This window comes from Peromyscus eremicus, chromosome 1 (assembly GCF_949786415.1).
Source record: "Peromyscus eremicus chromosome 1, PerEre_H2_v1, whole genome shotgun sequence".
Classification (NCBI taxonomy): Eukaryota; Metazoa; Chordata; class Mammalia; order Rodentia; family Cricetidae; genus Peromyscus; species Peromyscus eremicus.
The window spans coordinates 62576804-62603784 of record NC_081416.1 but is presented as its reverse complement, the minus strand read 5'-3'; the positions used below and the strand labels follow the sequence as shown (position 1 = coordinate 62603784).

At 47.4% G+C, this 26981-nt stretch overlaps 2 protein-coding genes across 4 annotated transcripts in view; both read right to left on the bottom strand.

Annotated features, from left to right (window-relative positions):
• Positions 1–1190: 1190 nt before the first annotated feature.
• On the bottom strand, positions 1191–21572 carry Adam8 (ADAM metallopeptidase domain 8). Its single transcript, XM_059256131.1, has 23 exons — positions 21562–21572; positions 20521–20665; positions 19435–19511; positions 19214–19292; positions 19057–19133; positions 18565–18745; positions 18264–18326; positions 18115–18183; positions 17725–17891; positions 17476–17557; positions 17064–17212; positions 16804–16981; positions 16426–16515; positions 16128–16317; positions 15968–16043; positions 15481–15646; positions 14985–15062; positions 14531–14624; positions 10012–10126; positions 9168–9327; positions 4320–4385; positions 4031–4081; positions 1191–1336 (listed from the first exon to the last, which is right to left on the bottom strand). Exons 1-23 carry the CDS (start codon positions 21570–21572, stop codon positions 1214–1216), a joined length of 2487 nt encoding a protein of 828 aa, XP_059112114.1. The 3' UTR covers positions 1191–1213.
• A 3606-nt stretch (positions 21573–25178) lies between these two features.
• Positions 25179–26981, bottom strand: part of Tubgcp2 (tubulin gamma complex component 2) — a 25156-nt gene continuing 23353 nt past the window's right edge. For all 3 annotated transcript variants that reach the window (XM_059264893.1, XM_059264884.1, XM_059264898.1), the window contains 2 exons: positions 26061–26224; positions 25179–25504 (listed from right to left, as the gene is read on the bottom strand). In XM_059264893.1, coding sequence (XP_059120876.1) covers positions 25369–25504; positions 26061–26224 — 300 coding nt within the window. In that variant the 3' untranslated portion in view covers positions 25179–25368. The remainder of the gene's footprint in view (positions 25505–26060; positions 26225–26981) is intronic.

The window sequence follows — 26981 nt, the reverse complement described above, 5'->3', positions numbered from 1 at the left end:
GGCTGGTGCAGAGGTTGCTGGGAGGGGGCTTCAGGCATCCTGTCTACACCAGAAGACAGGTACACTCGCTCACTGCAGGTGATGCTCCCCAGCCTAGCAATTGCAGACATGTGGCCTAAGCTGGCCAAGGCCAGCGAGAGGACACTGGTTCAGGAGGGCAGCTGGATAGCAAGAGCCACATAGAAATTATTCCTGAGGAATAATCACTGTAGGACCAGTGATTGCAAGTGTTATGCCCAGAGACCGCCAAAAGACCACCATGGAGACCGAATCCCATATATAAAAGCAAAGAGCCTTTATTTCAAGCTCGAGCTTGGTCTCTCTGTCTGTTGGACACAGCAGTGAGAGCAGAGCCTGAGCCCAGGCAGGGTAGGGTTTTTATCACAGCAGAGGTTGGAGTGAGGGGATTTCCAGGGTTCAGGACCCTAATTGGCTGAAATTGGAGTATCTTGGTAAAAAGAGAAAATAGGCTCAGGGACATCTGTCAATCTTATCTAATCTTATTTAAGGGCTGGAATATTTGGGATGTCAGGTACTTCCCCTTAGATGCTGGCCCATTACTGGGTGGATCCCTGTGTGGTATCAGCTTATGGCTTTTCCTGGATCTGGGTGTTGCCTGCCCGTAAGCTTGTCATGGCAACTGTGTGGTCAAGCTGTTTTGGGCACCCACCACCACCCCCCCCCCCACCAGCCAGCAGGTCCAGCCTGAGTAAGGGCTGTTGCTGAAAGAGCATGTCCACAGGAGCACTGGTATCTCCAAACTTCCACAAGCTTACAGTGGCCCTGGGGTGCCCTAGCTGGTCATCTCTTCTGGACAGGGACCTTCAGAGCAACCTTTGGATCACCAGCTCTCTGCCAGGAAAAAAAAAAAAAAAAAAAAAAAGGGGGAAATTGATGTTAAAAGCATCTGGTCTGCCACAAGAGGTACAGCTAAATATTCCCATTTATAATTCTTTAAATTTAGATTCTCACTTCCCCAGCAGCAGAATTAATGACCCCGTCCACACAAGATGATTGCATTAATACGTCACATATGGTGGAGACTTCTCATTGCCATATGAAAAGGGAAAATGGACAACCCCTCACAGCAGCAAGCACTGAAAAGTTCTGGCAGATTACAAAGCAGACATCAAGCCTTTTCAGATGTCAACAAAACTTACCAGTTAACAACAGCAACAACAACAACCCACCCCAGCCTCCAGAGCAATGCCAGTCAGCAGGATGGTTCCAGCAAGACAGACCCTTCCTGATGGGGGCTCACCTGAGTCACTCCAGGCATGGGCCCTTCAGTCCCAGGCTTGACTGGTGGTGTTGGGGGTGCAGAGTTTGGCTTGACCTGGGAGGAACCAGACACAGCTGATGGAGGGCATCTCCCACGCGGGCCAAGTACTGCTCTCAGCTTTATCCTCCCAGGGCTGTCCTGCTCATCTCCAGCCTAGCTCTGAGGCTTCTGTCTTCCCACAGCTCTGTAGGAAAGCCCTCTGTGGCCGTAGCACTCAGGAGATGAAAACTGAACTTGGCAGCGCTCTTCTTCCTGGCTAGCTGTCCTGACCCATCTCATAGTCTCGACAGTACTCTACAGCATTACCAGAGCTCAGATAAGAGTTAACTACTACAACACATTTCTTTGCATGTCCACATTCCTAGAGAGGATGGTAACCTGGCATTGGTAGGTGTCAGGGTATCTTGAAGGCTCTGCTGAGCTGTCCTCCTAGGTGAGGCACATTTTGGCCTTCCTCCTCATCCAGTTTCTCTAATCCTTGATCAGAAATCCCTGTGCACTGCCCCCACTTTGCCTTTAGGACTTCTCCTAGGGTTCTCTTTTCCTTCTTTCCTTCCTTCCTTCCTTCCTTCCTTCCTTCCTTCCTTCCTTCCTCTTCCTCCTCCTCCTCCTCCCCCTCCTCTCCCTCCTCCTCCTCTTTCTTGTCTTTCTTTCATTGTTTTTGTTTTGTTTTGTTTTTTGAGGCAGGGTTTTTCTATGTAGCCCTGGCTGTCCTAGACTCACTCTGTAGACCAGGTTGGCCTTGAACTCAGAGATCTACCTGTCTCTGCTTCCCAAGTGCTAGGATTAAAGGTATGCACCACCACCACCTGGCTAGAGTTTTTCAGCTCTTATGTAAGTGTAAAATTAGTCTTTGGCCAGGCGCAGAGAGGCACATTTTCAATCCCAGCACTGAAGAGGCTGAAGCAAGTGGATCTCTGTTTGAGGCCAGCCTGGTCTACATGTAGAGTTTCAGGCCAGCCAAGGTTACACAGTGAGACCCTGACTCAAAAACAAAACAAAACAAAAAACAAACAAACGAAACTCCCTCTCCTCAAAAAATGTGAAAAGAAAAACAGAAAATCACACCTATTTATACTTAAGAGGCTGAAGCAGGAAGACTGCCATAAGTTTAAGGACCAGCCTGGACTACATAGTGAGTTCCATACCAACCTGGGCTACAGAGTGAGACCCAATTTAAAAATCAAAACAAACAAACAAAAACCAGGGGCCTGTGACATGGCTCACTGGGTAAAGGAACTTGCTGTGCAAGTCCGGCCATTTGAGTTCAATCTCTACAAAATGTGTAAAAGTGGAAGAAATGAACCAGTTCCACAAAGTTGTCCTCTGATCCTGATTGCATGCTATGGCATGTATGCACACACCACAGCCTACCACCACATACACATCATAATAACAATAATGATATAATAATAATAATAGTAATAATAATAATAATAATAATAATAAGCCACAAGGTTCACTGAGACTGATCATCCAGTAAAGGAGCTTGCAGCACAAGCCTGCTGACCTAAGCTTGATCCCCAGAACCAAGTAAAGGTCAACTTCACAAAGCAGTCCTCTGACCTCCACATGCGCACCATGCCATACACGCCCCCACACATATACACACAATAATAAATACATAAAAAGGAAGAAAACATACAACCACTATAGCAGGACATAGTGACGATTGTTAAAGGCCAAGTGTCCAAGTTTCCAGAGCTGTGGAATTCTAAGAGGCTCCAGACGATCTCCCAGGCACTCATTCATTTCTTTCTCTAGGCATTAGTTCACACAGATAGCTCCCAACAGAGATCTCATTGACATTCAGCCCCCCATCCCATCTTGGTTACTTTCCACGCTCTTCTTGCTAAAAGTGTATCACCCACATCCACTTACAATAAGAAGATAAGAAGTGGACAAACTGAGGACCCTCAGAAAACTGTGAACTAGCACTTTCAACATAGGAAATGTAGACTGAAAGTCACTTGAGAGCCACAAGTGCCCAGAAGAGCAGATAACGTTCTCAACAAGGCCTCGGGTAGAGCAAGGAACAGATGCTCTTCAGGTCTCACAGGTCAGGTGGGCAGCTGGCCTGTGCAGTTAAGGCCTGTGTCAGAGCTCAGGGGCCAGTTGGTGGCAGTCCTATGGCCACCCTGCATTTGCTCCCTGGGACAGGCAAACCCATGCACCCACACACAGGTTTTCCACCAGCCCAGCCATGACCCCAGAGTAGCCACCTAGGGCTGGGGCTAGGGCACTGTCCCATGGGTCCCAAGTTGGGGAACATGCCCAGAAGTCCTGGATTCTCTGCCTGGAAGTGACCACACCATTGTTTCTCTCTTTTTCTCCCTAGGAGTGTGGCACTCAAGCCCACCACAGGGCTCTCCAACCCCCTATTCTACACGGGAGACAGCAGCCTGCCAGATAAGAGCAGGCCTCCAGGCCCTCCAGAGGTGGTTTCTACCAACCAGCCCCTAAACCCACAGTGACACCAAAGAGGCTGCTCCTTTCAGGGCTAAGAAAAGAGATTCCTGTTCATCTGGAGGTGAGGAACCCTGCTGGGAATGACTTCAACAATGCAGGGGGTGGGGAAAGAACTGGAATGAATCTCTACTTTCAAAGCTTTAGTCAGTTGCATTTTGAGACCTTCCAAATCCTTATAGCTTCCTCCCAAGGGAAAGTGTGGGATGGCTTGTCCCTGAACAAAGGGCCACAGGCTTGCAGGAGGAGAGGGTCTCCTCAGAGTTAAGGCTGTCCCCTTACCTGCTTGGGTTTCAGCTTTGGGAGGGGCATGGTGGGTGGAACAGGTTTAAGCTGCTGGGAAAAAAATAGAATTAGGATCCACAAGCTTGGACCATTTCAGGGCTGGGGGATAGAGCATTCCCTCCTCCCTCCTAGGCTACCTGAATCTACCCTTAGGTTCAATTTAATATCCTGACTAGGCAGGGCTAATTTCTCTAGGGCCCCAGGCCCACAGAGACAGCCACTAGATACCACCTCCCAGGAGGTTTCCATCTCCTCAGAACACGAATGGCTGTTTCCCAAGGCTTACCAGATCTGGCACCTGCTGGGCATAAACTGGAACTGGGAGTGGTGGACAGGACACAGCAGCTGGAGGCTTCAAGGGACAGAGATGTGAGCCTGGGCTCAAGAAGCAGTGCTAAGCCCTCAACCCATGCCCACCAGGTCCCCTGCTTTAGGACCCAAGGCTCTTACACTTCCTGAATGGTACACTGCCCCCACCGCCACCACCCTGTGCACCCTTTCCTGCTCATCCTAGCTGGATGCATGGCCGTCCCATTTCCCAGCTATGTTGTCAACTATCTCACTTAAGGAGGAGCAAGGGCATTCTCCTCTCACAGCTCAAGTCTGAGAGCCCTCAAACCCACAAGTCCAAACTCCTTAGAACCAGGTCTTGACTTAGTCCCTCTCCCTCCCTTGGGGTGATTGAAATTCTTCTCAAGGATTCAGGCTATTGCAGGGCCCATGAGTTAATTTGCACAAAAAGGCTTCACTATCCCTAATAGATCCCTTCACTATCCCTAATGGGCCGCACCCTGAGGCAGAGGGATGGAGAGCCTGAGTTCCCTGTGGTGATATTTTGTGTACTTGTGGGGCATGAATTCATGAAAAAGCTGCTTGCCTGTGGCTTTGTAGCCACCAGCTCAGGCCAGAGTCACACTCCACACTCAGCCAGAGTCATTACCCCGCCCCGCTAGGTTTTCCTTTTCTTCCCCAAGCCCTCTGAGGGAGTCTGGGGCTTTTCTCTGTTGTAGCCTCTCTGCAGCAGACTCCACAGGCTTTTGGGCTCCCCAAACTGTAGGAGTTAGCCACTTTTGCACATATTGCACCCCCATCCCCACCCCCACCCCCCGCACACACTGTGCAGACAGCTGGCTCTTTGGCTTCTTCCCTCTCCTGGTTGTGGGCTATCCCTGGACTCCCTCATCAGGCTGCTGCCAAACTAGGAAAGCAGCTCAGGCTTCTCCAGGTCTACACACATCAGTCAGCCTCATATCTTCACCGTCATCTGAATCACCATCATCGGCAGATGTGGTGAGACAACTGGGAATTCTTAAAGGGAGGAATTAGTTAAAAGAGAGAGTTTTTCCCACATTAAAAAATGGAAAACACTATTACAATGGAGGGAGCTGGGACTCTGTATGATAATATGCTGGACAATTTGAAAATGGAACAATTAAATGAGGATAATTAATTTAGATGGGATTTATGTAATGTCAATTATAAATATTATTGTTTGATCATTTTTGTTTTATCATTAAGAAAGTTGGTTAATATGAGTGCCCAAATAAGAGTTTTAGAAAAGCTTATTAAAACAGATATTAGAGATTTAGACAGAGGAATTTAAAGAAGAACCAATCTCAACATTGCATTATAAGGTTAGAGAGAAAAAGCCTAAGGTTTTCAAAATTGGTTAACTTTAATTTATTCAGTAACCTTACAGGAACTGCCAAATGATAGATATCCCCAAGGCTGTGTAAGAGCTGAATGGATTCCTATGCAAATGTTAGATTCTAGGAGATTCAAGAAAGTGATAGTCTTATATGGCATGCATTCACCTTTTGTGAAGCAGATGTTAAACTTGTGGTCAACTTGTAATAGAATTATCCCTCAAGACTGGAGAGACTTCGTCACAGCAGTCTTGGAGCCTGGTCCTCAGTTACAGTGGAGGACCTGGTGGAAAGATGAGGCTAAGACCATTGAACAACAAAGTAGGGACAGAGGTACGGTAATCTCCCAAGACCAACTTCTTGGAGAGGGAGATTATGCTGATGTAGAAAGGCAATGTATATATAATGATCACACCCTGGCTTTATGCCACATAGCAGCCTTGAATGCTTGGGGCAGAGTTGAAGAAGTAGGAAAGAAAATTGAGTCATTTACAAAAGTTATACAGGGTCCAAAAGACACCTTCACTGATTTCTTACAAAGATTGACTTCAGCAGTAAATATAATGATAACAAATTCAGAAGCTAGACAAATAATAGTTGAATTTCTGGCTTTTGAAAATGCTAATGCACAATGCAAAAGAGTAATTAGGCTGTTAAAGGCAAGATTAGCAGCCTTGGAGGAATGAATGGGAGATACAGTCAATATTGAATCTCATAACTACGGTGATGCTTGGATAGGAGAGGTGATTTCCAGAGGTTTGAAGAAAAATCAAAATGTCAAGTGTTTCAATTGTGGTAAACAAGATCACCTAAAAGAAGATTATAAACAGGGTGTTCCTAGAAATAATATTTTTGCTAAAAATAATCTGAACAGAACACCCCTCCCTTCTGGGTTATGTAGAAGGTATGGCAAAGGCAGGCATTGGACTAATGAATGTGGATCAACAAGGGACAGACAAGGTAACCCTTTGCCTTAGGGAAATACCTTGGGGGAGCCTCTTCCAGGCCCTGTATCAAATTTGGTTCAGTTGTTTCCTGTCATTGTGGAGGAAACTCCTTCTGAGAGCAATTAAAACCCTTTTTTAGATTTACTGCATATGACATTTAAAATGTTTAAGTTTTCTGCAATGAACCATGACCACACCTAACAGAGACCTTTGAAGTCTCCAAAAAGATGTTGGGGCCCCACAATGCCAATTCCACCAAGACAACAACACCACTAAGTTGACAAACACCACCCAAAGATCATCATTGAACTGCAACTGCTCAGGACAGTTTCCAGGTGTCTAGCTGATATGATCCAGCCTCATAGACTACTCTAGCCAGGACTTGAGACAAGCCCTGCATTTTCCCATTTTGCATAGACTGAACAACAAATGATACAGCTACCTCTCCCAGGGCTTGACAATTAACCCAATTATTTTTCTTTTTAGAGTTCCCTAAAGATGCCTTTGCCCCCAGACAGCAGGAAGTAAATTTAAGAATATGATGCCCACATTCCCAAGAGGTGTGGTACGTGGCTTTTGGTCACTCAGTGGGTTATGGATGTTTGTCATTGTTTAGGGTTGTTGGTTACAAGTTGTTGGTAACGGTCAGGAAAAAAGTTGAACAAAGAAGATTATATTCAGTGTTCTTGTTTGAAAAAAAATAAGGGAATAGAGATATGATAGGGAAAAGGGTAATTATTGAATCTACTCTGGAAAAAAAAGATACAGAAATGATAAGATAAAAGGGTAGATTATTGAATCTATTCTGAAAAGAAAAAAGGGGAATATGGATATGATAAGATAAAAAGGTAGATTATTGAATCTACTTTTAAAAAGCAATTACTAGTTTTAAATGTTTTACATTGGATTGGATTTTTGTATATTGTACACAAATTGTGTATACTGATAGAAGTTTGAGATTAATTTTGTTAGAACACACTGTACATACATTTCTACTCTCATTCAAGGCATTGTACCTATACATCTCATTTAACAATGTAATGCAAATTGCTAGTCCTTGAAAGTTATTATTACAAACTATTTAGGATAATAAAGAAATGAAGGTTAGTAGGTAGTCATCTATTACAATCAAACTTGTTTTCAAGTAATAAATAAAATCAATCAATAAAAATGTTTTCAAGGTCAAACAGAGATATATTTTAGATAGCCAGATCAACACTTCAGAGATCTACAGAATATGACATTTAAGATGTTTTAATAACATAGGTTCTTTTTATTTTTATGACAATGAGACATGTCTGCTCATGTCAGCACCAATCTTTTTTGGAGAAGATGATGGGCATCGAAGAAACTCCATATGGAGTTTACTTTCTTTGTGGCAAATTAGCCACTGAGCAAGAAAATGCCCTTGCCTCAACTGTTAAAAGTATGCTGTCCAAAATGGACAAGCAGGACACAAATAAAGGACTGCTGAACTTTGCCAAGACAAAGTAGGACAACCCTTCAGAAAACCCTGCTTCACAAATAAGTCTGTCATATATGCTAAGCCTGTAAGTTGAAGATGGATGCCCCAATGTTGCAGAGGAACCTTGAGTGACTGTCCAGGCAGCCAGCTGTTTCTATCATTTCTCACATTTTTTTTGAAGTTGCTTGCACTTCCTGTTTACTTAGATAATATTATTTCCTTCTTGGGTCTCTGATGGAGTTGAAGACTAGACAGTTATATTTATAGTCTTCCATGTTAACAAATTCAGATAAGAAATTCAATAAAGAAGTGTAAAGTGTGTAAGTTTGAGAGACATGAAAAGATAGTTTTCAGTTGGTAATACAAGTTAGGATAGAAAAATGAATTAGGTACAACACTTTGGACTCACCAAACTAGGATAAATAATGGAGTATTTTCTCTGAATTTGTCAAATTTTAGTGGATTAGACATTATTGTAATTATTGCCTGTATATAGTATACTTATTATATATAGTTTTTCTTATATTAGTTATAACCTTGTTTATTTTAGACAAAAAAGGGGTAATATAATATTTTGTGTATGCTTTAACAAATAAATCTTACCTGAAGATCAGAGGGCAGAGCCAGCCACTAGTTACCATAGAGGCCAGACAGTGGTGGCACATACCTTTAATCCTAGCACTGGGGAGGAGGAAGCAAGAAGAACAGGAGTTCAAGGCTACCCTGGGCTACATGAAATTGAATCTGTCTAAAAGAGAAACAGTGTGAGGTGGTGGTGGTGGTGGTAGCTCACACCTTTAATCCCAGCATTAGGGAGGTAGAGACAGTAATATAAGGTGGGTGGAAACAGGACCTCAACCATTCAATCTGAGGATTCACAGATGTGGGAGCTTGCCCCATTTCAGCTGAAGAGTTGGAAAAGTGAGAGGCAGCTGTGGCTTGCTTCTTTGTCTTTCTGATCTTTCAGCATTTACCCCAATATCTGGCTCCGGGTTTTTATTATTAAGACCAATTAGAATTCGTGCTACAGTTCCCCTCATTTCAGCCCCATGAACCTGTCAGAGGACAGCACTTACTGCAGGGGGCGGCCTCTTTGGTGTCTCTGTGGGTCTCAGGGGCTGGTTGGTCGAAACTACATCTGGAGGGCCTGGAGGCCTGCTCTTATCTGGCAGGCTGCCATCCCCTGTGTAGAACAGGGGGTTGCAGAGCCCTGTGGTGGGCTTGGGTGCCACACTCCTAAGGAGAAAAAGAGACAAACAATGGTGTAGTCACTTCCAGGCAGAGAATCCAGGACTCCCAGGCATGCCCCCTACCTCCAACCCCAACTCAGGCTGGCATCTCTGCCCTGGTACACCCTACACAGGATGTAAGCTGTAGTCACAGGCACATGTGTGAGCCCAGGATGCCAAGGAGCAAGTCTCTTGACAGGAAGATGCTTGGTGGCCCTTGGAAAAGCTGTCCTTTGGCAGTCAGCTTGGGGGTCAAGGTCTTGGTGCAGGGCACAGTGGGAACCTGGTGGGGCATATGTGGCCTGGCTAGGAGTGGGCAGGTTATCTCAATTCTGGACTTATCATACCCTATTTGTTGCCCACACTGTGCCCTTTACAGACACTAAGAAGAAGAAACAGAGATCCTAGGAATCTCCTGAGCTTCCCACCCAGGCCTGTCCAATACCTGGAGAATCCCAAGACCCCTTGAATGCCTCTGCCTAGGCCTGCTGATGGAGGCAATAGTTTTTCTTTGTTTTTTTTTTTTTGGAGCTGAGGACCGAACCCAGGGCCTTGTGCTTTCTAGGCTACCACTAGCTAAATCCCCAACCCAGTTTTTTTTTCCTAAGTAGCAGCAAAGCCATTCCCCAAGTGCTGAGTACAGGAAGTGTGTGTCTTATATGTAGACATGTCACAACTGCCATGTCCTCACCTCCTCTGGACTTGGCTCTGGGCCTTTCGGTAGATGATGACACCTGCCAGGATGACCATCGCAGCCAGCAGGATCACCAGGAATACCAGCACACCGACTGGAAAGCTTCCAGATGCTGTGGGACATATGGTCACATGATCATCCAGGACTGGGACCAGTTGAATCAAGAGCTGGGGAGGGCCCTTGAGAGATACTGGCCCAAGGACCAGTCTACCTTGACCATGTCCTAGGTCCCACACCCCACATATGGTCAAGTGCCTGAGGACTCCAGCAGAGGGCCCAGTACATTACACTAGCTCTTCCAGCTCTCTGGCAATGGTCTAGAAGATGTTGTAGTGGTGATTCCCAGCCCCACAGTACCACCACTGAGGCCTAGTCAGTGCCCTGAGGCTGTGGAGTTGTGGACAGCCATAGGCTCAGTGGCCACTGGGGAGGAAGACACTGTGGGGGTTGTGCAGAGTGGCCCTGGATGCCTGAGCCAAGGTTATCTAGCCTTGTTTTGAGCAGGACATATGATGTAGAATATCATTTCAAGGTGTATTACTTTTGTTTATGTGGCATTTTTTTAACTCTGTGAAGCTGTGTTACTTTGTCTAAAACACCTGATGGTCTAATAAAGAACTGAATGGCCAATAGCAAAGCAGGAATGGCCAATAGGTGGGGCTGGCAGAAAGAGAGAATATATAGAAGGAGAAATCTGGAAGGAGAAAAGAAGGAGCCAGAGAAGGAGGATGCCTCCAGGGGCCAGCCACCCAGGCACACAGCAAGTCACAGAGTAAGAAACAAAGAAAGGTATACAGGAATAGAAAAGGAAAAAGGCCAGAGGCAAAAGGTAGATGGGATAAGTTAAGAAAAGCTGGCTAGAAACAAGCCAAGCTAAGGCCAGGCATTTATAATTAAGAATAAGCCTCTGTGTGTGATTTATTTGGGAGCTGGGTGGTGGGCTCCCTAAAAGAGCAAAAACAAATGACAACATTTCGGTGTTCCAACATGGGCCCGAATTTCCACATAAGGTTTAAGAAAACTGAAAAAGCCAGGTGGTAGTGGCACATGCCTTTAATCCCAGCACTCGGGAGGCAGAGGCAGGCCGATCTCTGTGAGTTTGAGGCCAGCCTGGTCTACAAAGCGAGTTCCAGGAAAGGCGCAAAGCTACACAGAGAAACCCTGTCTCAGACAAAAAAAAAAAAAGAGGATATGGCTCCTTTAAGAGTTTCTGTCTGCTGGCAAGTCCTTGAGCAGTCAGTAGGTTAGGTAAGAACAAAAAAAGTAAGTAAAAAACACCTGCCACAGAGCAAGCTTCTGCATTTTAGAGCTCTAGGAAGGTTTAATGCAGTCATGAACCTCTGACCCGGCCTATGAGCTTTCAGCTTGGCTTTCCTGACCCGAGAAGTGGGTGGAGCCAGCCACCAAAGCCTCAGGCAGAGATCCTAAGCTGCTCCGCTTAGCAGCTTTTTTAGCTCATGCAGACATAATAGGCTGAAATATATTCACTAAAAGAGGTCCAGATGGAAAAACCTCTAAACAGGTTCCAGTGTGTTTTACAATGTGCGAAGGCTTAACAAAGAAAGAAAAAGGGTATGGACAGTCATAGAAAGGAATAGTTAAAAAAAAAATGAAGTCTTTAAAGAGAGAAGTAAAATAATAAAAAAGAATAAGCCACATAGAGATGGGAAATACACAAGGAGTCTGGATCCTTATTGTTATTGTATTGATTTTGAAATTTTTGATTGCTGAAAAGCAAGGACAGTTGCTAAGAGACCTGGACTTGAAAGAGGGACTGCTAAAGTAAACCAGCCTATATACTTTAGGAATGTCTTATTTTTAAAAAAGTCAAAAAGTGTATTTGTTGAATGGAAGTAGAAAATGCTTTGGAGGAGACGTTTTGCTTTGTTTCCACAGGAAACAAGAGGCTGTGGATTTGTTCCAGGCTAATATGGATCAGGTTTGATCAGGGGAGACCTCCTGAACCTTGACAGGTGATATCTATCAACAAAGGTTATAGTTGGTCTTCCCAGGACTTGCCATTTTATCAAATTTTTTCTCTGGGACCCTAAAGATACTTCATCCACAGACAGCGGGAAGCAGTTTGGAGAAAACAACATCCACATTCCCATGAGCTGGGAGTGTGTGGATGGTCTTTGGTTATTTGGTGGGTTATGGATGTTATAATTTAGGGAAATATAGGAATATAGGATAAAAGGACAACTATTAATCTCAGATAATTTGCATTGGCATGGATTTTGATATATTGATACAAATTTAAAGTTAATTTTGTTACACTGTATATATGTTTCTACTCTTGTTTGGGGTATTGTGCTTATGCAGCTCATTTAAAAATGCAATGTACAATTAAGAAATTAGTAGTTAATTTAATAATCAAACTTGTAGTCACATTAGGTATGTTTTTAGGTTAAATACGTATATTTTAGATAGATAACTGGTCTTCAAACACTTCAAAGACCTATAAAAGATGGCATGTAAATGTTTTGTTAACCTAAAGTTTTCATGACAATGAGACACATCTGCTCCTGGCAGCACCAATTTACTTCAGAGATGATGGGCATTGAAGAAACTCCTTATGGAGTTTGCTTTCATTGTGGCAAGGTTAGCCACCGGGCAAAGAAACTGCTCTTGCCTTTGACTGCTGACAATGTGCTGTGCAGAATGACATGCAGGACACACAGGAAAAAGACTGTTGAACTTTGCCCAAACAAGGCAGAAGAGTCCTTCAAAATTCCTGATTCACAGAAGAGTCTGCCAGATATTCTGCAGGACACAGAGGAAAGCAACTGACGAACTTTGCCAATACAAGGCAGGATAGTCCTTCAAATTTACTGCTTCACTGAAAAGTTTGCCAGATATTCTGGGTGTGTAAACTGAAGATGGATGCCCCAGCGTTGCAGAAGGAACTTTGGGTGACTGTCCAGGCAGTCAGATGACTCTGTCATTGCCAGAGTTTTGGAAGTTGTTTGCAATGCACTTTTTGTTTACTCAAATAATATTATCCTTCTGGGGCTCTCCACTGCCGGCTCTGCTGCATCTGCCATCTGGACTTCTCCACGCTAGCAATCGGCTGCCGCTTGCCCAGAGAAGTCAACAGAATTGGTGAGAGATTTGGCAAATCCTTTAGGAGACTAGGAGAGAATTAAATATTGAAAAAAAATGTTTTTCTACATTAAGAATGGGAAACATAACAATGCAGGGTGCCAAGACCCTGTATATTGCTACCTTAGAAGGCTTGAAGTTAGAATCAGAATATGGGAAGGTTAATGATTTAACCAACACTGATATAATACTGATAATACATACTATCAGTATGGTAATTAATATATCAATAATAGCCTTGGTGGTTTTTTGTGCTAAATATGACAAGTGGATTAATAGGATGCAGGCCTTGGAAAAATATACTAAAGAAAAAAAGAAAAATGCTCAGACACAGAGGAATTTAGAGCAGAATTTGACACACCATTGAATTGTGAAACTGGAGAGGAATGGCCTAAGGTTATTAGAACACCAACTTTAAAATATCCAGTTATTGTTCAACAACAACCACCAGATAATATGTATCCCCAAGGCTATGCAGAAGTTAATTGGAATTGTGTAGATAAAGAAATTTAAGGAAGCAGTAGTGTCATATGGTATGCATTCACCCTTTATAAGACAGATGTTAAATTCATGGGCAACTAGGAATAGAATTATTCCACAAGACTGAGAGGATTTAGTTTCAGAAGTATTAGAAGCTGGTCTTCAATTACAATAGAAAACTTGGTGGAGAGAGGAAGCCAGGGCCCTGGAACAATGAGGTAGGGCCAGAGGTCATGAGTTATGATAGAAAGTAAATTATGTATAAAACTTTGGAGTCACTAAGATGGATGGATGGTGGAAAGCTTTCTCTGATTTTGCTAAATGTGAATGGACTGAATATTGTAAATTAATTTTTATGTGATAAGTGTTTTATTGTACATAGTTATACTATGTTAAAGTTAAAGCCTTTCTTTTTATTTAGACAAAAAGGAGGAAATGTTGTAGAATATTATTTTAAGGTGTGTTACTTTTATGTTGTACTCTGTGAGTGAAGCTTTGCCTGTCTAAAACACCTGATGATCTAATAAAGAACTGAATGGCCAATAGCAAGGCAGGAGAAAGGAGAGGTGGGGCTGGCAGACAGAGAGAATATATAGAAGGAGAAATCTGGAAGGAGAAAAGGAGCCAGAGAAGGAGAATGACTCCAGGGGCCAGCTACTGAGCTACACAGCAAGCTACAGAGTAAGAAACAAAGAAAGTTATACAGGAATAGAAAAGGAAAAAGGCCAGAGGCAAAAGGTAGATGGGTTAAGAAAAGCTGGCTAGAAACAAGCCAAGCTAAGGCCAGACATTTATACTTATGAATAAGCCTCTGTGTGTGATAGGTGGTGAGCCCCTAAAAGATAAAAACAAAACAAACAAACAAACAAAAAACCCAAAAAAACCAACAACAGCACTCCACAAATACCAGCTGTTGTGGTCCTCAGGAACTTACCTGCTTGTTTACCTGGTATATCTGCCAGCCTCTGTGCACAGTGGGGTGGGGCCCAACCCGCATCGCAGTGGCACTCCCTCTTGTGGTTGCATACCTGGAGGGAAAGCTGGGCCTCAAGGACAGGTACCCCACAGGGCAGCAGGGCAGGTTGCAGCACATATAGGGTTCCCCTCCACCCACCCACATATGTCAGTCTTAGGCATATAAGGAGTCTCCTAGTGACCACACTGTCTATTGGTCACAAGCTCAGCGGAGGGCACCTGTCCTACCTCAGCCCCAGAGAGGCCTTGTTGATGCCTCCATCAGAAGGATATAGGCTAGTCTGAGCCCACATTGTTATGGCTACAGCTATCTCTGCCACAGTTCCATCAGACAAGTAAGTGGTGGCAGCCACCTAGCTTGAGGACACCAGACAGTGGGTATACCATGCCCTAAGGTCCAAGGCCACACATACCCCATGGTTGTTGCACTTAGCAGAGCAGTTCTCAGGTCCATATACACGGAGGTCCTGGCAGTGTCCATTCATGCAAACCTGGAAGGTGGAAGGGGGTCTTGGGTAGCTGACCTAGACCCAATCTCTACCCCATTATCCTCAAACCCAAAGGTAAGTCCAGGACAGCTAGTGTGTTCATACTCCAGGATGACCATATCCTCACACTTGTGTGTGTGTGTGTGTGTGTGTGTGTGTGTGTGTGTGTGTGTGTGTCGGGGGGCTCAGTCATGAGGGTGGTACTGGACTGGCTGAACCTGGGGACACTTTGGGTATGGTGGTCTTTAGATAGGTGTCTCCACTTGCCTGGCTCTCTTCTCAGTTTTGACTAGGGCATAATAGAGGCTTCATGCACATGCCTCCACCAGTTAACATTGTCTGTATAGGACATTATCAGAGACTCATATGGGCACATTTGATCTTCAATAGCCCTAGATAGCTTAAGTGCCTATCAGCTCACCTTCCCCTCCTCGCACTTGATGCCCTGGAGTACTAGCTCATAGGTGTCAGTGTTGCTGTCTGTGGAGAGGGCTTGGCAAACTCCAAATATGGTGGGGAAAGTGCAGGAGGAACGTTCAGGGGGCTTCTGGCCTCCCTCACAGTACAGCACCCCACATCGGTTCATCCTGTAGAGAGAGGGCAGGCTGTGGTTACAGGAATCCTGGTTGTGCGCTCAGGGGCCTGGGTGCTGCAGGAGATGGTCCCAGGACCTCTCCTTTTTCAAAGATGATAGGTTCAGGTTTTGCTTAGGTTAGCCTCAGGCCTGATGTTATGTGCCCACACCACATGTGGACCTTGTGAGGCAGATGACTCTCCTGGAGGGCAGACTCCAGGAGAGTCACCTGCCTCACAGAGCAGGCCTCCTCTGTGGGGAATTCTCTGTGGACCAGCCTTGCCATTGAAGACATACCACATCCAGCTCCCAACAGTTTGTCCTTGATACTTACCTGTCAGGGTACAGACTGCCACTGCAACCCTGAGGGATGTTAAAGGTAAAACAGAAGTCTGATGCAGCCCGGGCACCTGTAGGGCCAGGAGAAGTTAGCTTGGTTTAGGTCATAGACACTCCACAAGCTGGCCCCCATCTTATGCTCATGCCTGCCTCACCTGGCCCCCACAGATCTTGGCACTGCTGTGTCAGTGTGGGGCAGTTCCCATCAAAGCAGTAGCCCCCAGGGCAGGGTGTGCCATTCTGTTGGAAAGCATCTTCAGGGCATGCTGGCCTCTGGCCATCACAGAACTCCTCCAGGTCACATCTGTCCTTCATAGGACGACACAGCTCACCAGCTGGCTTCACCTGGTCCCAGAGAGAAGCTTACTGTGGGACAGACTCACATGATGCTTTCACAGGTATCCCGTTGCCCTTTGTTTGACTGGGGCAGATCCTGGGTGGAGTTCAACTTACCTTGCACTTATGGCAGCAGGCACCGGAGGCACACTCCGCCCCTGTGACCAGCTGGCAAGTGGTAGCATTGCAGCAGGGGTTCTTACAGTCCTAGAAGGACAACCGTTTGAGCAGCTACATCCTAGCCAGATCTGGCTCCAGGGGAGATTAGCATTTGGTGAGCACTGGGCAAGGGGCGCAGCCAGTTTATCTCCAACTCCTTTATAGGTTACTAGGGGCTCAAAGGGACATGAGGTAGCTGGTGATCCCAAGGTCCACAGGTGGTGTGGGCACATAACATCAGGCCTGAGGCTAACCTAAGCAACAGGACCTGGGGTTGAGGTCCCTGTACTAATGCTGAAGCTGACCAGCAAGAGGCAGGGATGGGATACGACAAACCTGAGGTGTACCACAGTCGCACTGCTCTCCACGCTCTAAAAATCCGTTTCCACACACGGGGCCACCCACGAACCGGTTGACATCTGGGGCATTGGTCAGGCAGCCTGTCTGGGGCTTCATCACGAATGACTCTAGGTCAACCTGGCTACACCTGCTGAATTTCTTGGGGAACTCGGAGCTAAGGGCAAGGGATGTCACCATTAGGAAGTTCCACATGCCAGTCTGTCCCTTCCCACCCAACATGTCCCTCGAGACCTTACCCAAAGTTTGCAGTCATGATGCAGCCACCAGCCTCCCGTGGTATAGGACAATAGCAGCCATGGATGTTTTCATCATGGGTCATGCCCAAGTTGTGGCCCATCTCATGGGCCATGGTGGATGCTACACCAATGGGGTTCCTGAGGTGGTCCTATGAGGATATGTTCATTAGTACTGTCTTGCTACCATCTACCCACATGCCCTCTGCCACCCTAGGTGCCAATAGGCATGATACTGCTTCCTGCTAATACCCCAACAAAAAAACAGGTTCCAAATCCATCCCCGGAGTAGGTGACTGCTTGATGGTGTCGTAGGGACCCGGACTGACACTTCTACCCACAACTTAGGCTCTATGTTTGACTGTTCAGCCACCAGACAGCTTGGAAAACTTGGGTGAGAGAGAATTTCTTTTACCTGGTTCACAGCTCCTGAGTGCCGGGAACACATGGCAGACACCTTAGCCAGTCCAACAGTGGTCCCGGTGAAATCAACCCCCCTAGAAGCAGACATGGCATGTAATGCTTTGGACATGGTTCCTGGCCCCTCCTCATCCCTACATAGCTCTGCTCAAGTGTCCTGCCCTCAAGGCCAGGCTGTACAGAGCTTGGCTCTAGAGTCTTGGCTTTGTCTCATTGTGGTGGATGGGTGTGTGCCCCCACTCACGTGATAAGTTGCACGTTGTCATGTGGGTGCTGGCCTAGCAAGTTCTGTTCCCTCCAGGTCAAGAAGTTCTCCAATGTATCATCGGCACTGGGGCTGATGGAGAACTTGTCCCATCTCCAGATCTCCAGGCCCACCAGGACCACACGGAAATTGAGTTCCTGATAAAGCTGCAGAGGATAAGAAGTCCCCCCCAGGGTCAGGCCAGGGGTGGGGGATGGACAGGGGCATTACATCCATTTCATCACTGGGAGGTACTGAGTCTAGGTGCTGGCCAGGTACTGAGCTCAGTACAGAGCCCTGAACTAGTTCCCCTCTTGATTGGCTATCTTGCCCTTTCCACCCTGAACAGCTGCACTTCTCTTCAAGTGTCGCACCCTCGGGGCGACCCACCTTGTCCACGTGGTTTACTACCTCCAGCACTCGCTGGCGCACGGCCTCTCTGCTCCCCAACTTCTGGAACTGGAAACAGAGGATCTTTAGGCTGGGGCCTGGCAACCTCACCCCAGCTCATCCAGCCCCCCAGCCCCTGCATCCCATACCTCTCGGCTGTCTGTGATCACATACAGCTCCACATAGCGGGTTTCTCTGGGGATTAGCCAGTTCTAGGGAAAGAATCTAATCAGCATTTTTGGCCCTGTCCCCAACTTAGCCCAGAGCCCAACTCTACATTGGGAGGCAAAGTCTAGACATCTCCAGTGCAGTGCGCTTTCTCTCCAGCTGCAGGGCTGAGCCAGGCCTGACCACTAGGCATGGGGCCTGCTTCAGAGCTACAGACAGCCATGCCTAGGCCCAAGCATGGCGTCTGTGGCTGGCTGACCAGCAGGGGATACTGCTGCTCACCCGGGGCTGAGACCTGTAGATTTCTAAGGCCCGAGGTCCTAGGTCATCCAGGCTGGTGTTGACCCCACAGGTTCCAGCTTTCTCATGCAGGTGCTTTGCCTCGTACATTGCATGTTGCCCCTCTTCATCACCTTCCAGAGGTTCAATCAAGTGGACAGTGGTCCCAACCTGGAAAAAGCCCCTGAGGGAAGAGCCGGGTGAACAGAGGGTATAGTCAGCTTGTTCCTACCTGCATATCTGAGAGGACAGGTGGTCCATGCCTACTGCCTCAGAACAACCCTTGTGAGAGATGCTTGTGGACACAGGAGGCAAGAAGGCACATGGGTTTGGCATGGATGGCAATTCCTAATGGAGTCTAAGAGCCCCAACCCTTTCAAACACAGAACAGGAAAGACATTCTTTTTTCAAAATTTCATGCCAAGGCCCTTTTTTCACTGCCTCAGTTTACCCTTCTGTAGAATGGAACTTCCTGCCTGGGTCTGCAATACATACCTGAGGCCAGCACAGGTGCTAAGGCTGGCAGCTGAGCCCTGGTACCCTTCCACATGGCCCTGGTAGAGGCAGTGGTCCTGAAGAAGAAGTGGGAGAAGGTCATAGGTCTTGCTGCCATGGTCTCACTGGCCCAGGGAATGCTGCCCTGACACCATACCTGTCCATGCAGCTGCTCCTTCACCTCAGAACCATTGGCAGCTGAGAAGGTCTCTATGTAGCGTGAGCCCAGCAGGTCCCTGGAAGAGAAGCAATGAAGTTCCCTAGTTCCACCTCACCCCAAGCGGCCCTCATAGGGAGTCTGGGCCAAGATTCTGGCACACAGCAGCCTTTACTTCCCACTGGATTCGGAGACTGACCCAAGGGCCAGAATCTGCTTACCTGTTCTTCTGAAGGTGCAAGGTGAAAATGTGCCCTCTGGTCCCAAGAGCATAGCTCAGATTCTCTGGGTACAGGCCCTGGATGGGGAGTCAGGGTGAATGGCCTTCAGATTAGGACCAAGGGTTTCATAGCAGAGAGCCCCCAGAAGGGCCTCCCTAGGAGACCTTGGGGATTCATTAGTTTCAGGCAGAGAAGTAGGTGGCTGGGGCCAGGTTGAGTTGTTTGGGAAGGACAGGGAAAGCAGGTCTCCCAGATGAAGCAGAAAAACACAGAGCTCCTTGGCCCCTTTTTGTTCACAAGGAGGGGGAGGAGGAAGAGGAAGAAGAGGAGGAGGAGGAGGAGGAGGAGGAGGAGGAGGAGGAGGAGGAGGAGGAGGGCATTCCTTCCCAGAGAAAGTAGGGTAGGAAGTGGTAGGTATCCTTAGCAGATTGCCACTGAATCCAGGGCAACATGGGGGTGGGGAAGGTAAAGATGTCCCCAGTACCACTACTGCACAGCTGGCTATGGTGTCTAGCCTGAGGTTCAGGGCAGGTGTGTGTTATACACTCTATGACCCTTCACTCATACACCGAGCCCTAGGGATAGCAAACACCAGGAAAAAGGAAAGCCCAGGCAGAGATATTTCCTGGAGATCCAAACAAAGATAGAGCCAGGAATCTTCCTGGAGGTCTTTAGGCTATTCTCAGTTCCCAGCCCCAGGAAATCCCAGGTCAAGAGGTTCTCAAGGCATTTACACAGCTTTAGGGTGAGCAGCTGCTAGATAATCTGACAAACCACTGCCAACTGAAACTGGGGAGTGGCCTGGGGCAGCACAAGCTGCTGTACCTTTCCTGGGTGAGAGGTCTCTCCAGGCTGAGCCAATGCCTCCAAAGGAGCAAGGTAGCGGGTCCTAGTGCCTACCTGGAGGCCCTAGACTCTGGTTCCGGGTGGTGGCAGGAGGAGCGAAGTAGTGAGCACAGGAGGAAGGGACCATAGTCATGCCCAGACGCACAGACAGATTTAGGTCCTGGAGGTGTGCAGGGCAGCCCCTAGAGACTGCTGCTCCTTTTACAGAAACAGGTTGTGTGGCCAAGCTAAGGGACTTACCTCATGGGAGGGCAGGTCTCTACGGGAGCGGGATGTTGCCAGGCGCCGAGGCCATACCACCTCATACTGTTTCACATCGGGCAAAGGAGGTTCAGGGGCTATGACTATAGAAGAAAGGGGGTCAGAAGACACATCAGGGGCTATCCTACCCTAAGAAGTTCTGGTCAGTGTTATCCCTCTTATCTGGGGAATCACTACATAGCTAGGTACCAGCAATGGGATCTGGCCCTGTGATCCAGATAAGAACTTTGTGCCGAAAATATCACCAGATCCATCACACTAGAGTCAGTCTGTCTGAACCTAGCACAACCTCGCACCCTTCCCCAGTGCCTATCTAGACTTACCCAGAGAGAACACATATATAGGCCCTTTGGTCGGCTTGCCAGACATCTAGAGTTGACCTGATCGCATCTTTAGTTACATGATCATATCTGATTGATGACGAAGCACCCCCTCCTTCAGGTTTTTCTCTTCCCAACAGAAAACATCAGTGTCCATCAACAGATGAGGGACCCTTTGTAGGCAGGTCCAGTTTTAGAGACCACCTATTCCAAAGAAGTGTCCTCTTTTGCATAGACAAAGGGTACAGCTTCTTAACCCCAAACTTTCAGGACTGAGAGTTAAGAGGAGAGACCACTCCAGCCAAAGGCCTCTCAGGACAGAGGTAAGGCAAGCCTTCCAGCAGGAGACAGGACCCCATGTTGCTCGGGACTTCTGAGCTTCTGTGCCTGCCTGACTAGAGGATTCAGCACCCTCCATGGTCACACAGGTGAACCTTGCTGCCTGGGACTTCTCCAGCAGCCAGGGAAGCTGCCCTGTGGGTGCCACACCTAGTGGTGTCACTGTTCCTGTAACCAGCTCAAAAGGAAAGTCCTAGGAATCAACTTCTCTTACACTCCACTTTTGAAAAATCGAAACTCTGTATCTATTTTCTTCATACCCAAGGACCAACTCTAGGGAGGCAAGGTGACCTGACCATGGTAGTATGGCAGACCACCAAACCCTGAATGGGTTCCTTGAAATCAAGTAATCATCACTCACCTGGTGTCCATAGGACGCTGAGAAGCCAGAGGCCGAGCATGACGGGATCTTGGGCACGCTAACCCTAGAGGTTCCACAAAATACTCTGGCTTGAGCACTGGGGTAGTTATTCTTTCTGAGAGCCCTTCCCAGTGATCAGGACTGGCCAATCGCTAGGTCATGGGGGCGGGGTGGGGTGGGGCTGGGCGGGGCAAGAGGTGTACACCTCTGTACCAGCACCCTGCTGGCAGTAACCACCTCCAGAGCAGTCTAGAGTTACAGAGGCTCTTCTCCAGTGGCTTCTGGGTAGCTTTGCATCTTCTACTGTTCTCCCATAATTTGGACCCAATTAATGAGAGCTAGAGATGGTAAATGGGCCAACTTGGGCAACTCTACAATTCTACAAGTTCCCAGTTCTGGTGCAGAAACCAAGGCCTAGCCTTCCAGCCCTACCAGAGCTGTGGGGTGCTAATTGGATGGTCTAGTTGGAGGAAGATGACTTTTGATGGGGAAGTGACTTATGAGCCTGAAATTTCAGAAGGTGGGGACCCTATGACTTCCTGGGCAACTGAAAGGCTGAGCATGATGGGATGGCAAGGATGTCCCTTAGGTAGGGGCAAGGATGGGCAGTGGGGGCCCAGGACTACCCTGTGGGAGCTGACATTTCCCAAAGTCCCTGCCCAGCTCTACCAGGCTTTTAAGGCCTCACTGGGGAGAGAAATGGAGGTAGGAACCAGATAGGTGGGTGTCTAGGCCCAGGTGACCAAGTGACAGCAAGCAAGAAGTCTACCTGGCTGACCCTTTGGGGTCCTATCCTAACCCATTGTAGGGGTCCTGATACACCAGTCTTCTTGCACAGGCCTGAATTCTGTCCTTCATGTCCCAGGGGTAGGGCTGTCTCCGAACCAGAGCTCTCAACACCCTACCATGGCCGGTTCCCAGCTTCTCCAAGTGGGTCTATTACTGTGGGAACCCAGGACTGCTGGGGATGTGGTCAAGCCTGTTTATCATTTGTGGCAATGTCTTCTACTGTGACCCAGCCTTGTGGACACAGATGTGGTTAGACCTCACAGGGGTAAGTAACCTAAGGGGTAAGGGGAAACACCCAGACTATCAAAAGGGCCTGACATCTCTGAAGGGCAGCCTAGAAGGGCTAGGCTGGAGCCTTGGAACATATCCCAATGACTGTACCTAAGAATTTAAGCTAGGGCACAAATGATAATGTCACCCCACTGCCCTTGTGAATGAGTTATGATTAGAAATATAGAAATGGCTTAGGAACCTCACCAGCAACCTGCTACCTGAGGCGTCAGCCCACAGTGCTTAAAGTTAGAGCAGACACCAGCTGCAGGAAGTGGCGGGCAGAGCTCTTGGGTAACGCTGACTTCCACATACACGGGACCTTTCTACATTGCAAGTTAGGTGACAGTGAAGATTCAAGGCAATAGTGTCCTTAATCAAATCAGAGGCAAAATCAAAAGCTGTTTGTTGCCAGTATGCACCATTGTCTTGTAAGTCCAACCATCCATAGTAAAGGCAAAGGAACAGGGTATAATGAAAAGCCAGGACCAGGTGGGGCCAATCTTATCCCGCACTGGCAGAAATGCATTGGAAATGATGGGTAGTCACTCCACCACACCAGACAGACTCAACTTATTGCCATCTTCACCCAGCAGAAGCTCTGGAGGGTTTGGAGTTGGGCCCCATGCAAGCCGAGGAGTAGCAGATCAACCCGACATGGGTTTTGGGCTCCTGGAGACAGGCCACTAAGCTCTGCTCAGTCTGGCATTCATTCTGACACTAAGTTGGCCAATGGACATTTACTCAGGCAAGCCCACACATGCTGCAGACCAGAAGAAACTGTGTGGCTGAAAAAACCAAGCACTCCAGGGGGGCTCTGCTTAGCTAACCAGTCCTGACTGGGCCATCCACCAGTCTTACCATCTGCACAGGACCAAGAGATCTGCCTCTGGTTCTCACTCCTCCAAACACTTCCTCACTCCTCAAGCTCACCTGGGGCAGATGTTTAAAACTGGATTCTGAAAAGGACACATGTATTTATAGGAAGGGCAGCTTAGCTAGAGCAGGCCACCCTAGAGCAGGGAACTATCATATCAAGGACATATTGTCCATTCCAGGACTAAAACAGCCATTGAGACAAGGCAGCTACAACACAACTTGTTAGCTACTTTGCTGAGTAATTTCCAAAAGGCAAGGCCTGCATCTAATGGATAAAGAGCATCCAGACCCTGGTTGAGGCAGGAGTAGCTTCCAGCTTGAAGCTTAGCCTGTCTCCAAGCATATGCCTCAGAGACCTCGTACACCTTAAGGTTTTTTGTTGAAGAGCTTCAGTCAGAATACCTTGTCAGGAATAATGCTGCCCCCTTGTGTCCACAAAGGCAGATCCAAAACATGTAGAGAACAGTTCCAACCCCATGCTACACCTTCCCTACATGGCATTTTCTAATTATATTGCTCCTTTCACAAACGTGTTTTTACTGCCTGAGGCTAAAAGCACCTCCCCTCCCCCCACCCCTTCCCCCCACATACACACAGACTGGATTTTAAAAGCAAACAGTTAAGTCTGGGGACACCTTACTCTTGTACAAGCAGCTTCCATTTTTATTTTTTATTTATTTTCCGTTTTTTTGAAAGAGGGTTTCTCTATGTAGCCTTGGCTGTCCTGGAACTCACTCTGTAGCCCAGGCTGGCCTTGAACTTACAGAGATCCGCCTGCCTCTGCCTCCCAAGTGCTGGGATTAAAGGCGTGTGCCGTCACTGCCTGGCTCCATTTTTATTCTTTTTGCAAGTACATGTACTTATTTGTGTGTGGGTGTGTGGGTGTGTGCGTGCGTGTGGAAGTGAGAGACTGACATCAGTTTACTTCCTCTATTACTCTCCACCCTATTTTTTAGTTTTTATTTATTTATGGGTCTCCTGAGCTCATGATTCAGCTAGACTGGCTGGCCAGTAAGCCCTAGGAATCCTCCCACCTCCATCCCCCAGCACTGGGAATACAGTGTTCCATTACACTCAACTTTTTATGTAGGAGGTGTGCTGGGTGAAATTTACATCAATTTCATACAAACTAGAGTCATTGTAGAAGTGGGAACCTCGGGCTGGAGAGATGGCTCAGTGGTTAAGACCACTGACTGCTCTTCCAGAGAACTTGGGTTCAATTCCCAGCACCCACATGGCCACTCTCAACTGTCTGTAATTCCAGTTCCAGGGGACCCGACACCCATGTCAAAACACCAATGCACATAAAACAAAAATAAATAATATTAAGAAGAGGAAACCTCAACTGAGAAAATGCCCCACAAGGTACATTTCCTTGATTGATGTTTGATAGGAGGGGCTAGCTCACTGTGGGCAGTGCTGCCTCTGAGCTGGTCCTGGTCCTGGTCCTGAGGAAAAGGCAGGCTGAGCAAGCCATGGGAGAAAGCCAGTACACAGCATTCCTCCATGGCCTCTGTATAGTTCCTGTCTCTAGGTTCCTGCCCTGATTGTCCTGGATGATGGACTAGACTACACGCTTTAAAATCAAACAAACCCCACCCTCTCTGAGTTGCTTTTGCTTACGGTGTTTCATCATAGCAATAAGAGCCCTAACGAAGACAGACGGCAAGGATCTGAACTCAGGTCCTAACACTTGCACAGAAAGCACTTTACTGACTGAGTCATTGCGCCAGCCCTCTGGAGTGCTTCTAAAAGGAAATCTAGCACCTTGAAGAAGAAACTCCTTGAGCCAAGATGGAAATTCAAACCACATTTAAACAGTAATAACACACAACACCCATGTTCCAGGAAGAGATTTAAAAAGTGAGCTCATTGTGCAGGGATGGCCACCCTGGGGGTTGGTGCTGGGGGCCCCCTTGGGACGGGCACTTGGGGGGCAGCCTTCTGACTCCTCTCTGCAGACAGACGTTCCAGGCGTTCGGCATAGAAGCCATTGAAATCCAGCCTTTAGGGGAGAGAAAGGAGAGTTAGGGAAACTCTAGGATAGAGCAGAGTCCAGCCTAAGCTGAGAAGATACACAAGTTCTGCCAGGCAGAGGGAGGGGCATGCTCTATCTGCCAGTACATGGGTACACTAGCAAGTCTCAACCCTGGTGGGCTCTACTGAACACCATGGGTTAGGGTTCCCATCACCCAGCATCTCCTGGCAAATGGAGTCTGAGGATACCCCAGGCTTGGGAAGCCTGGCAATGACTTTTAGTGCTAGTGACCCTAGAAACTAGGGCATTGCAGGGTGGCACAGGGTGCTAGATGGTCCCAATGTCCAAACTATCACTTTTCAAAGGGCAATTCAGGGATGGTACCCAATTCCTGGATGAAGTCAGAGACCCTTCCTATTCCAATGATAAGCAAACAACCCCTCACCAGAGTATTCACAGCTGGCCCCTCTTCCTTCTTCGGCCTTTGCCTGGATTAGGGTGCTTGCTGCTGGGGGCTCTGGGGAGCAAGGGCTACAGTAAAAGCAGATGGCAGGGCTAGGCTTCAAAGTCAGGTGTTACTTACCTGGAGATGACGCTGGCCATGCCATGTTCACAGTCACTGGTGCTGTAGACACTTAGTCGGGCCAGCAAATCAAGAAGATGGGCAGAAAAGTTTTTGTCAAAGTTATTGATGGTGGCCTCCAAACCAGGGGCCAGTTGAGGAGTATCCACATGCTCGGACAGGTGCTGGAAACAAGCCGCAGGAAGCTCAGTAGTGGTTACCAGGTAGGTACTCAGCCTCTCTGCAAGCTACGAGGATGCTCTTCCCCTTTTTGTTTCTTTGCTTTTTTAGTTTTGAGACAGACTGTTGCTACTATAGCTCAGCCTGGCTTGTAATTCTCCTACCACAGCCTCCTGAGTGCAGGGATTACAGGCATGTGCCACCACTTCTCTCTTTTTTGGAGACAATCTCATGTTGTCCAGACTGGCCTTGAACTCACCTTGAATGCCTGATCCTCCTGCCTCTACCTTCCAAATGTTGGGATTGCAGGTATATACAATCATACTCAGCCTCCCTAGTTTTTTAATGAAAAGTTGTGATGTTCCTATGTTATAAAAGATGGGAAGTTGGGGCATCAGAACACAGCAAATGGAGAAATACTTAGCGTAGCAGGCCTAGCACACTGGGGCTTCTCCAGACTCACAGTATCAAGAACCAACAGCAAGGTACTATGTGCTCTCTGTAGGTCTGATTTCAGAACTAGTGTGCTTACTCCTGGCCACTAAGATGCAAGGAGGATAGACCTTATTTCCTATTGTCCATGGCTTCTGACCCTCACATGCTCCTAGACCATCTCCCATTTGCTAACACGTGACCACGAATCCTAAAGGCTGCATAGGTCAGTTGCACCAGCTGACTGTTCTAACCAGAATACGCACTAAATACTGACTGCAGCCAAGCAAAGCTCTGCGCTCTAGGGCAGCCAGGCCTACTCCACACAAT

Bases quoted from the DNA above. Each gene is read 5' to 3' on its own strand.
- Adam8 (XM_059256131.1), bottom strand. The intron at 19,293-19,434 runs GTAAGCAGATTC...CTTCTCTTCCAG, and splicing joins TTGCACCTTCAGAAGAACAG to GGACCTGCTGGGCTCACGCT. The intron at 18,327-18,564 runs GTGAGCAGCAGT...TTCTTTCCCTAG, and splicing joins TCTACAGGTCTCAGCCCCGG to AACTGGCTAATCCCCAGAGA.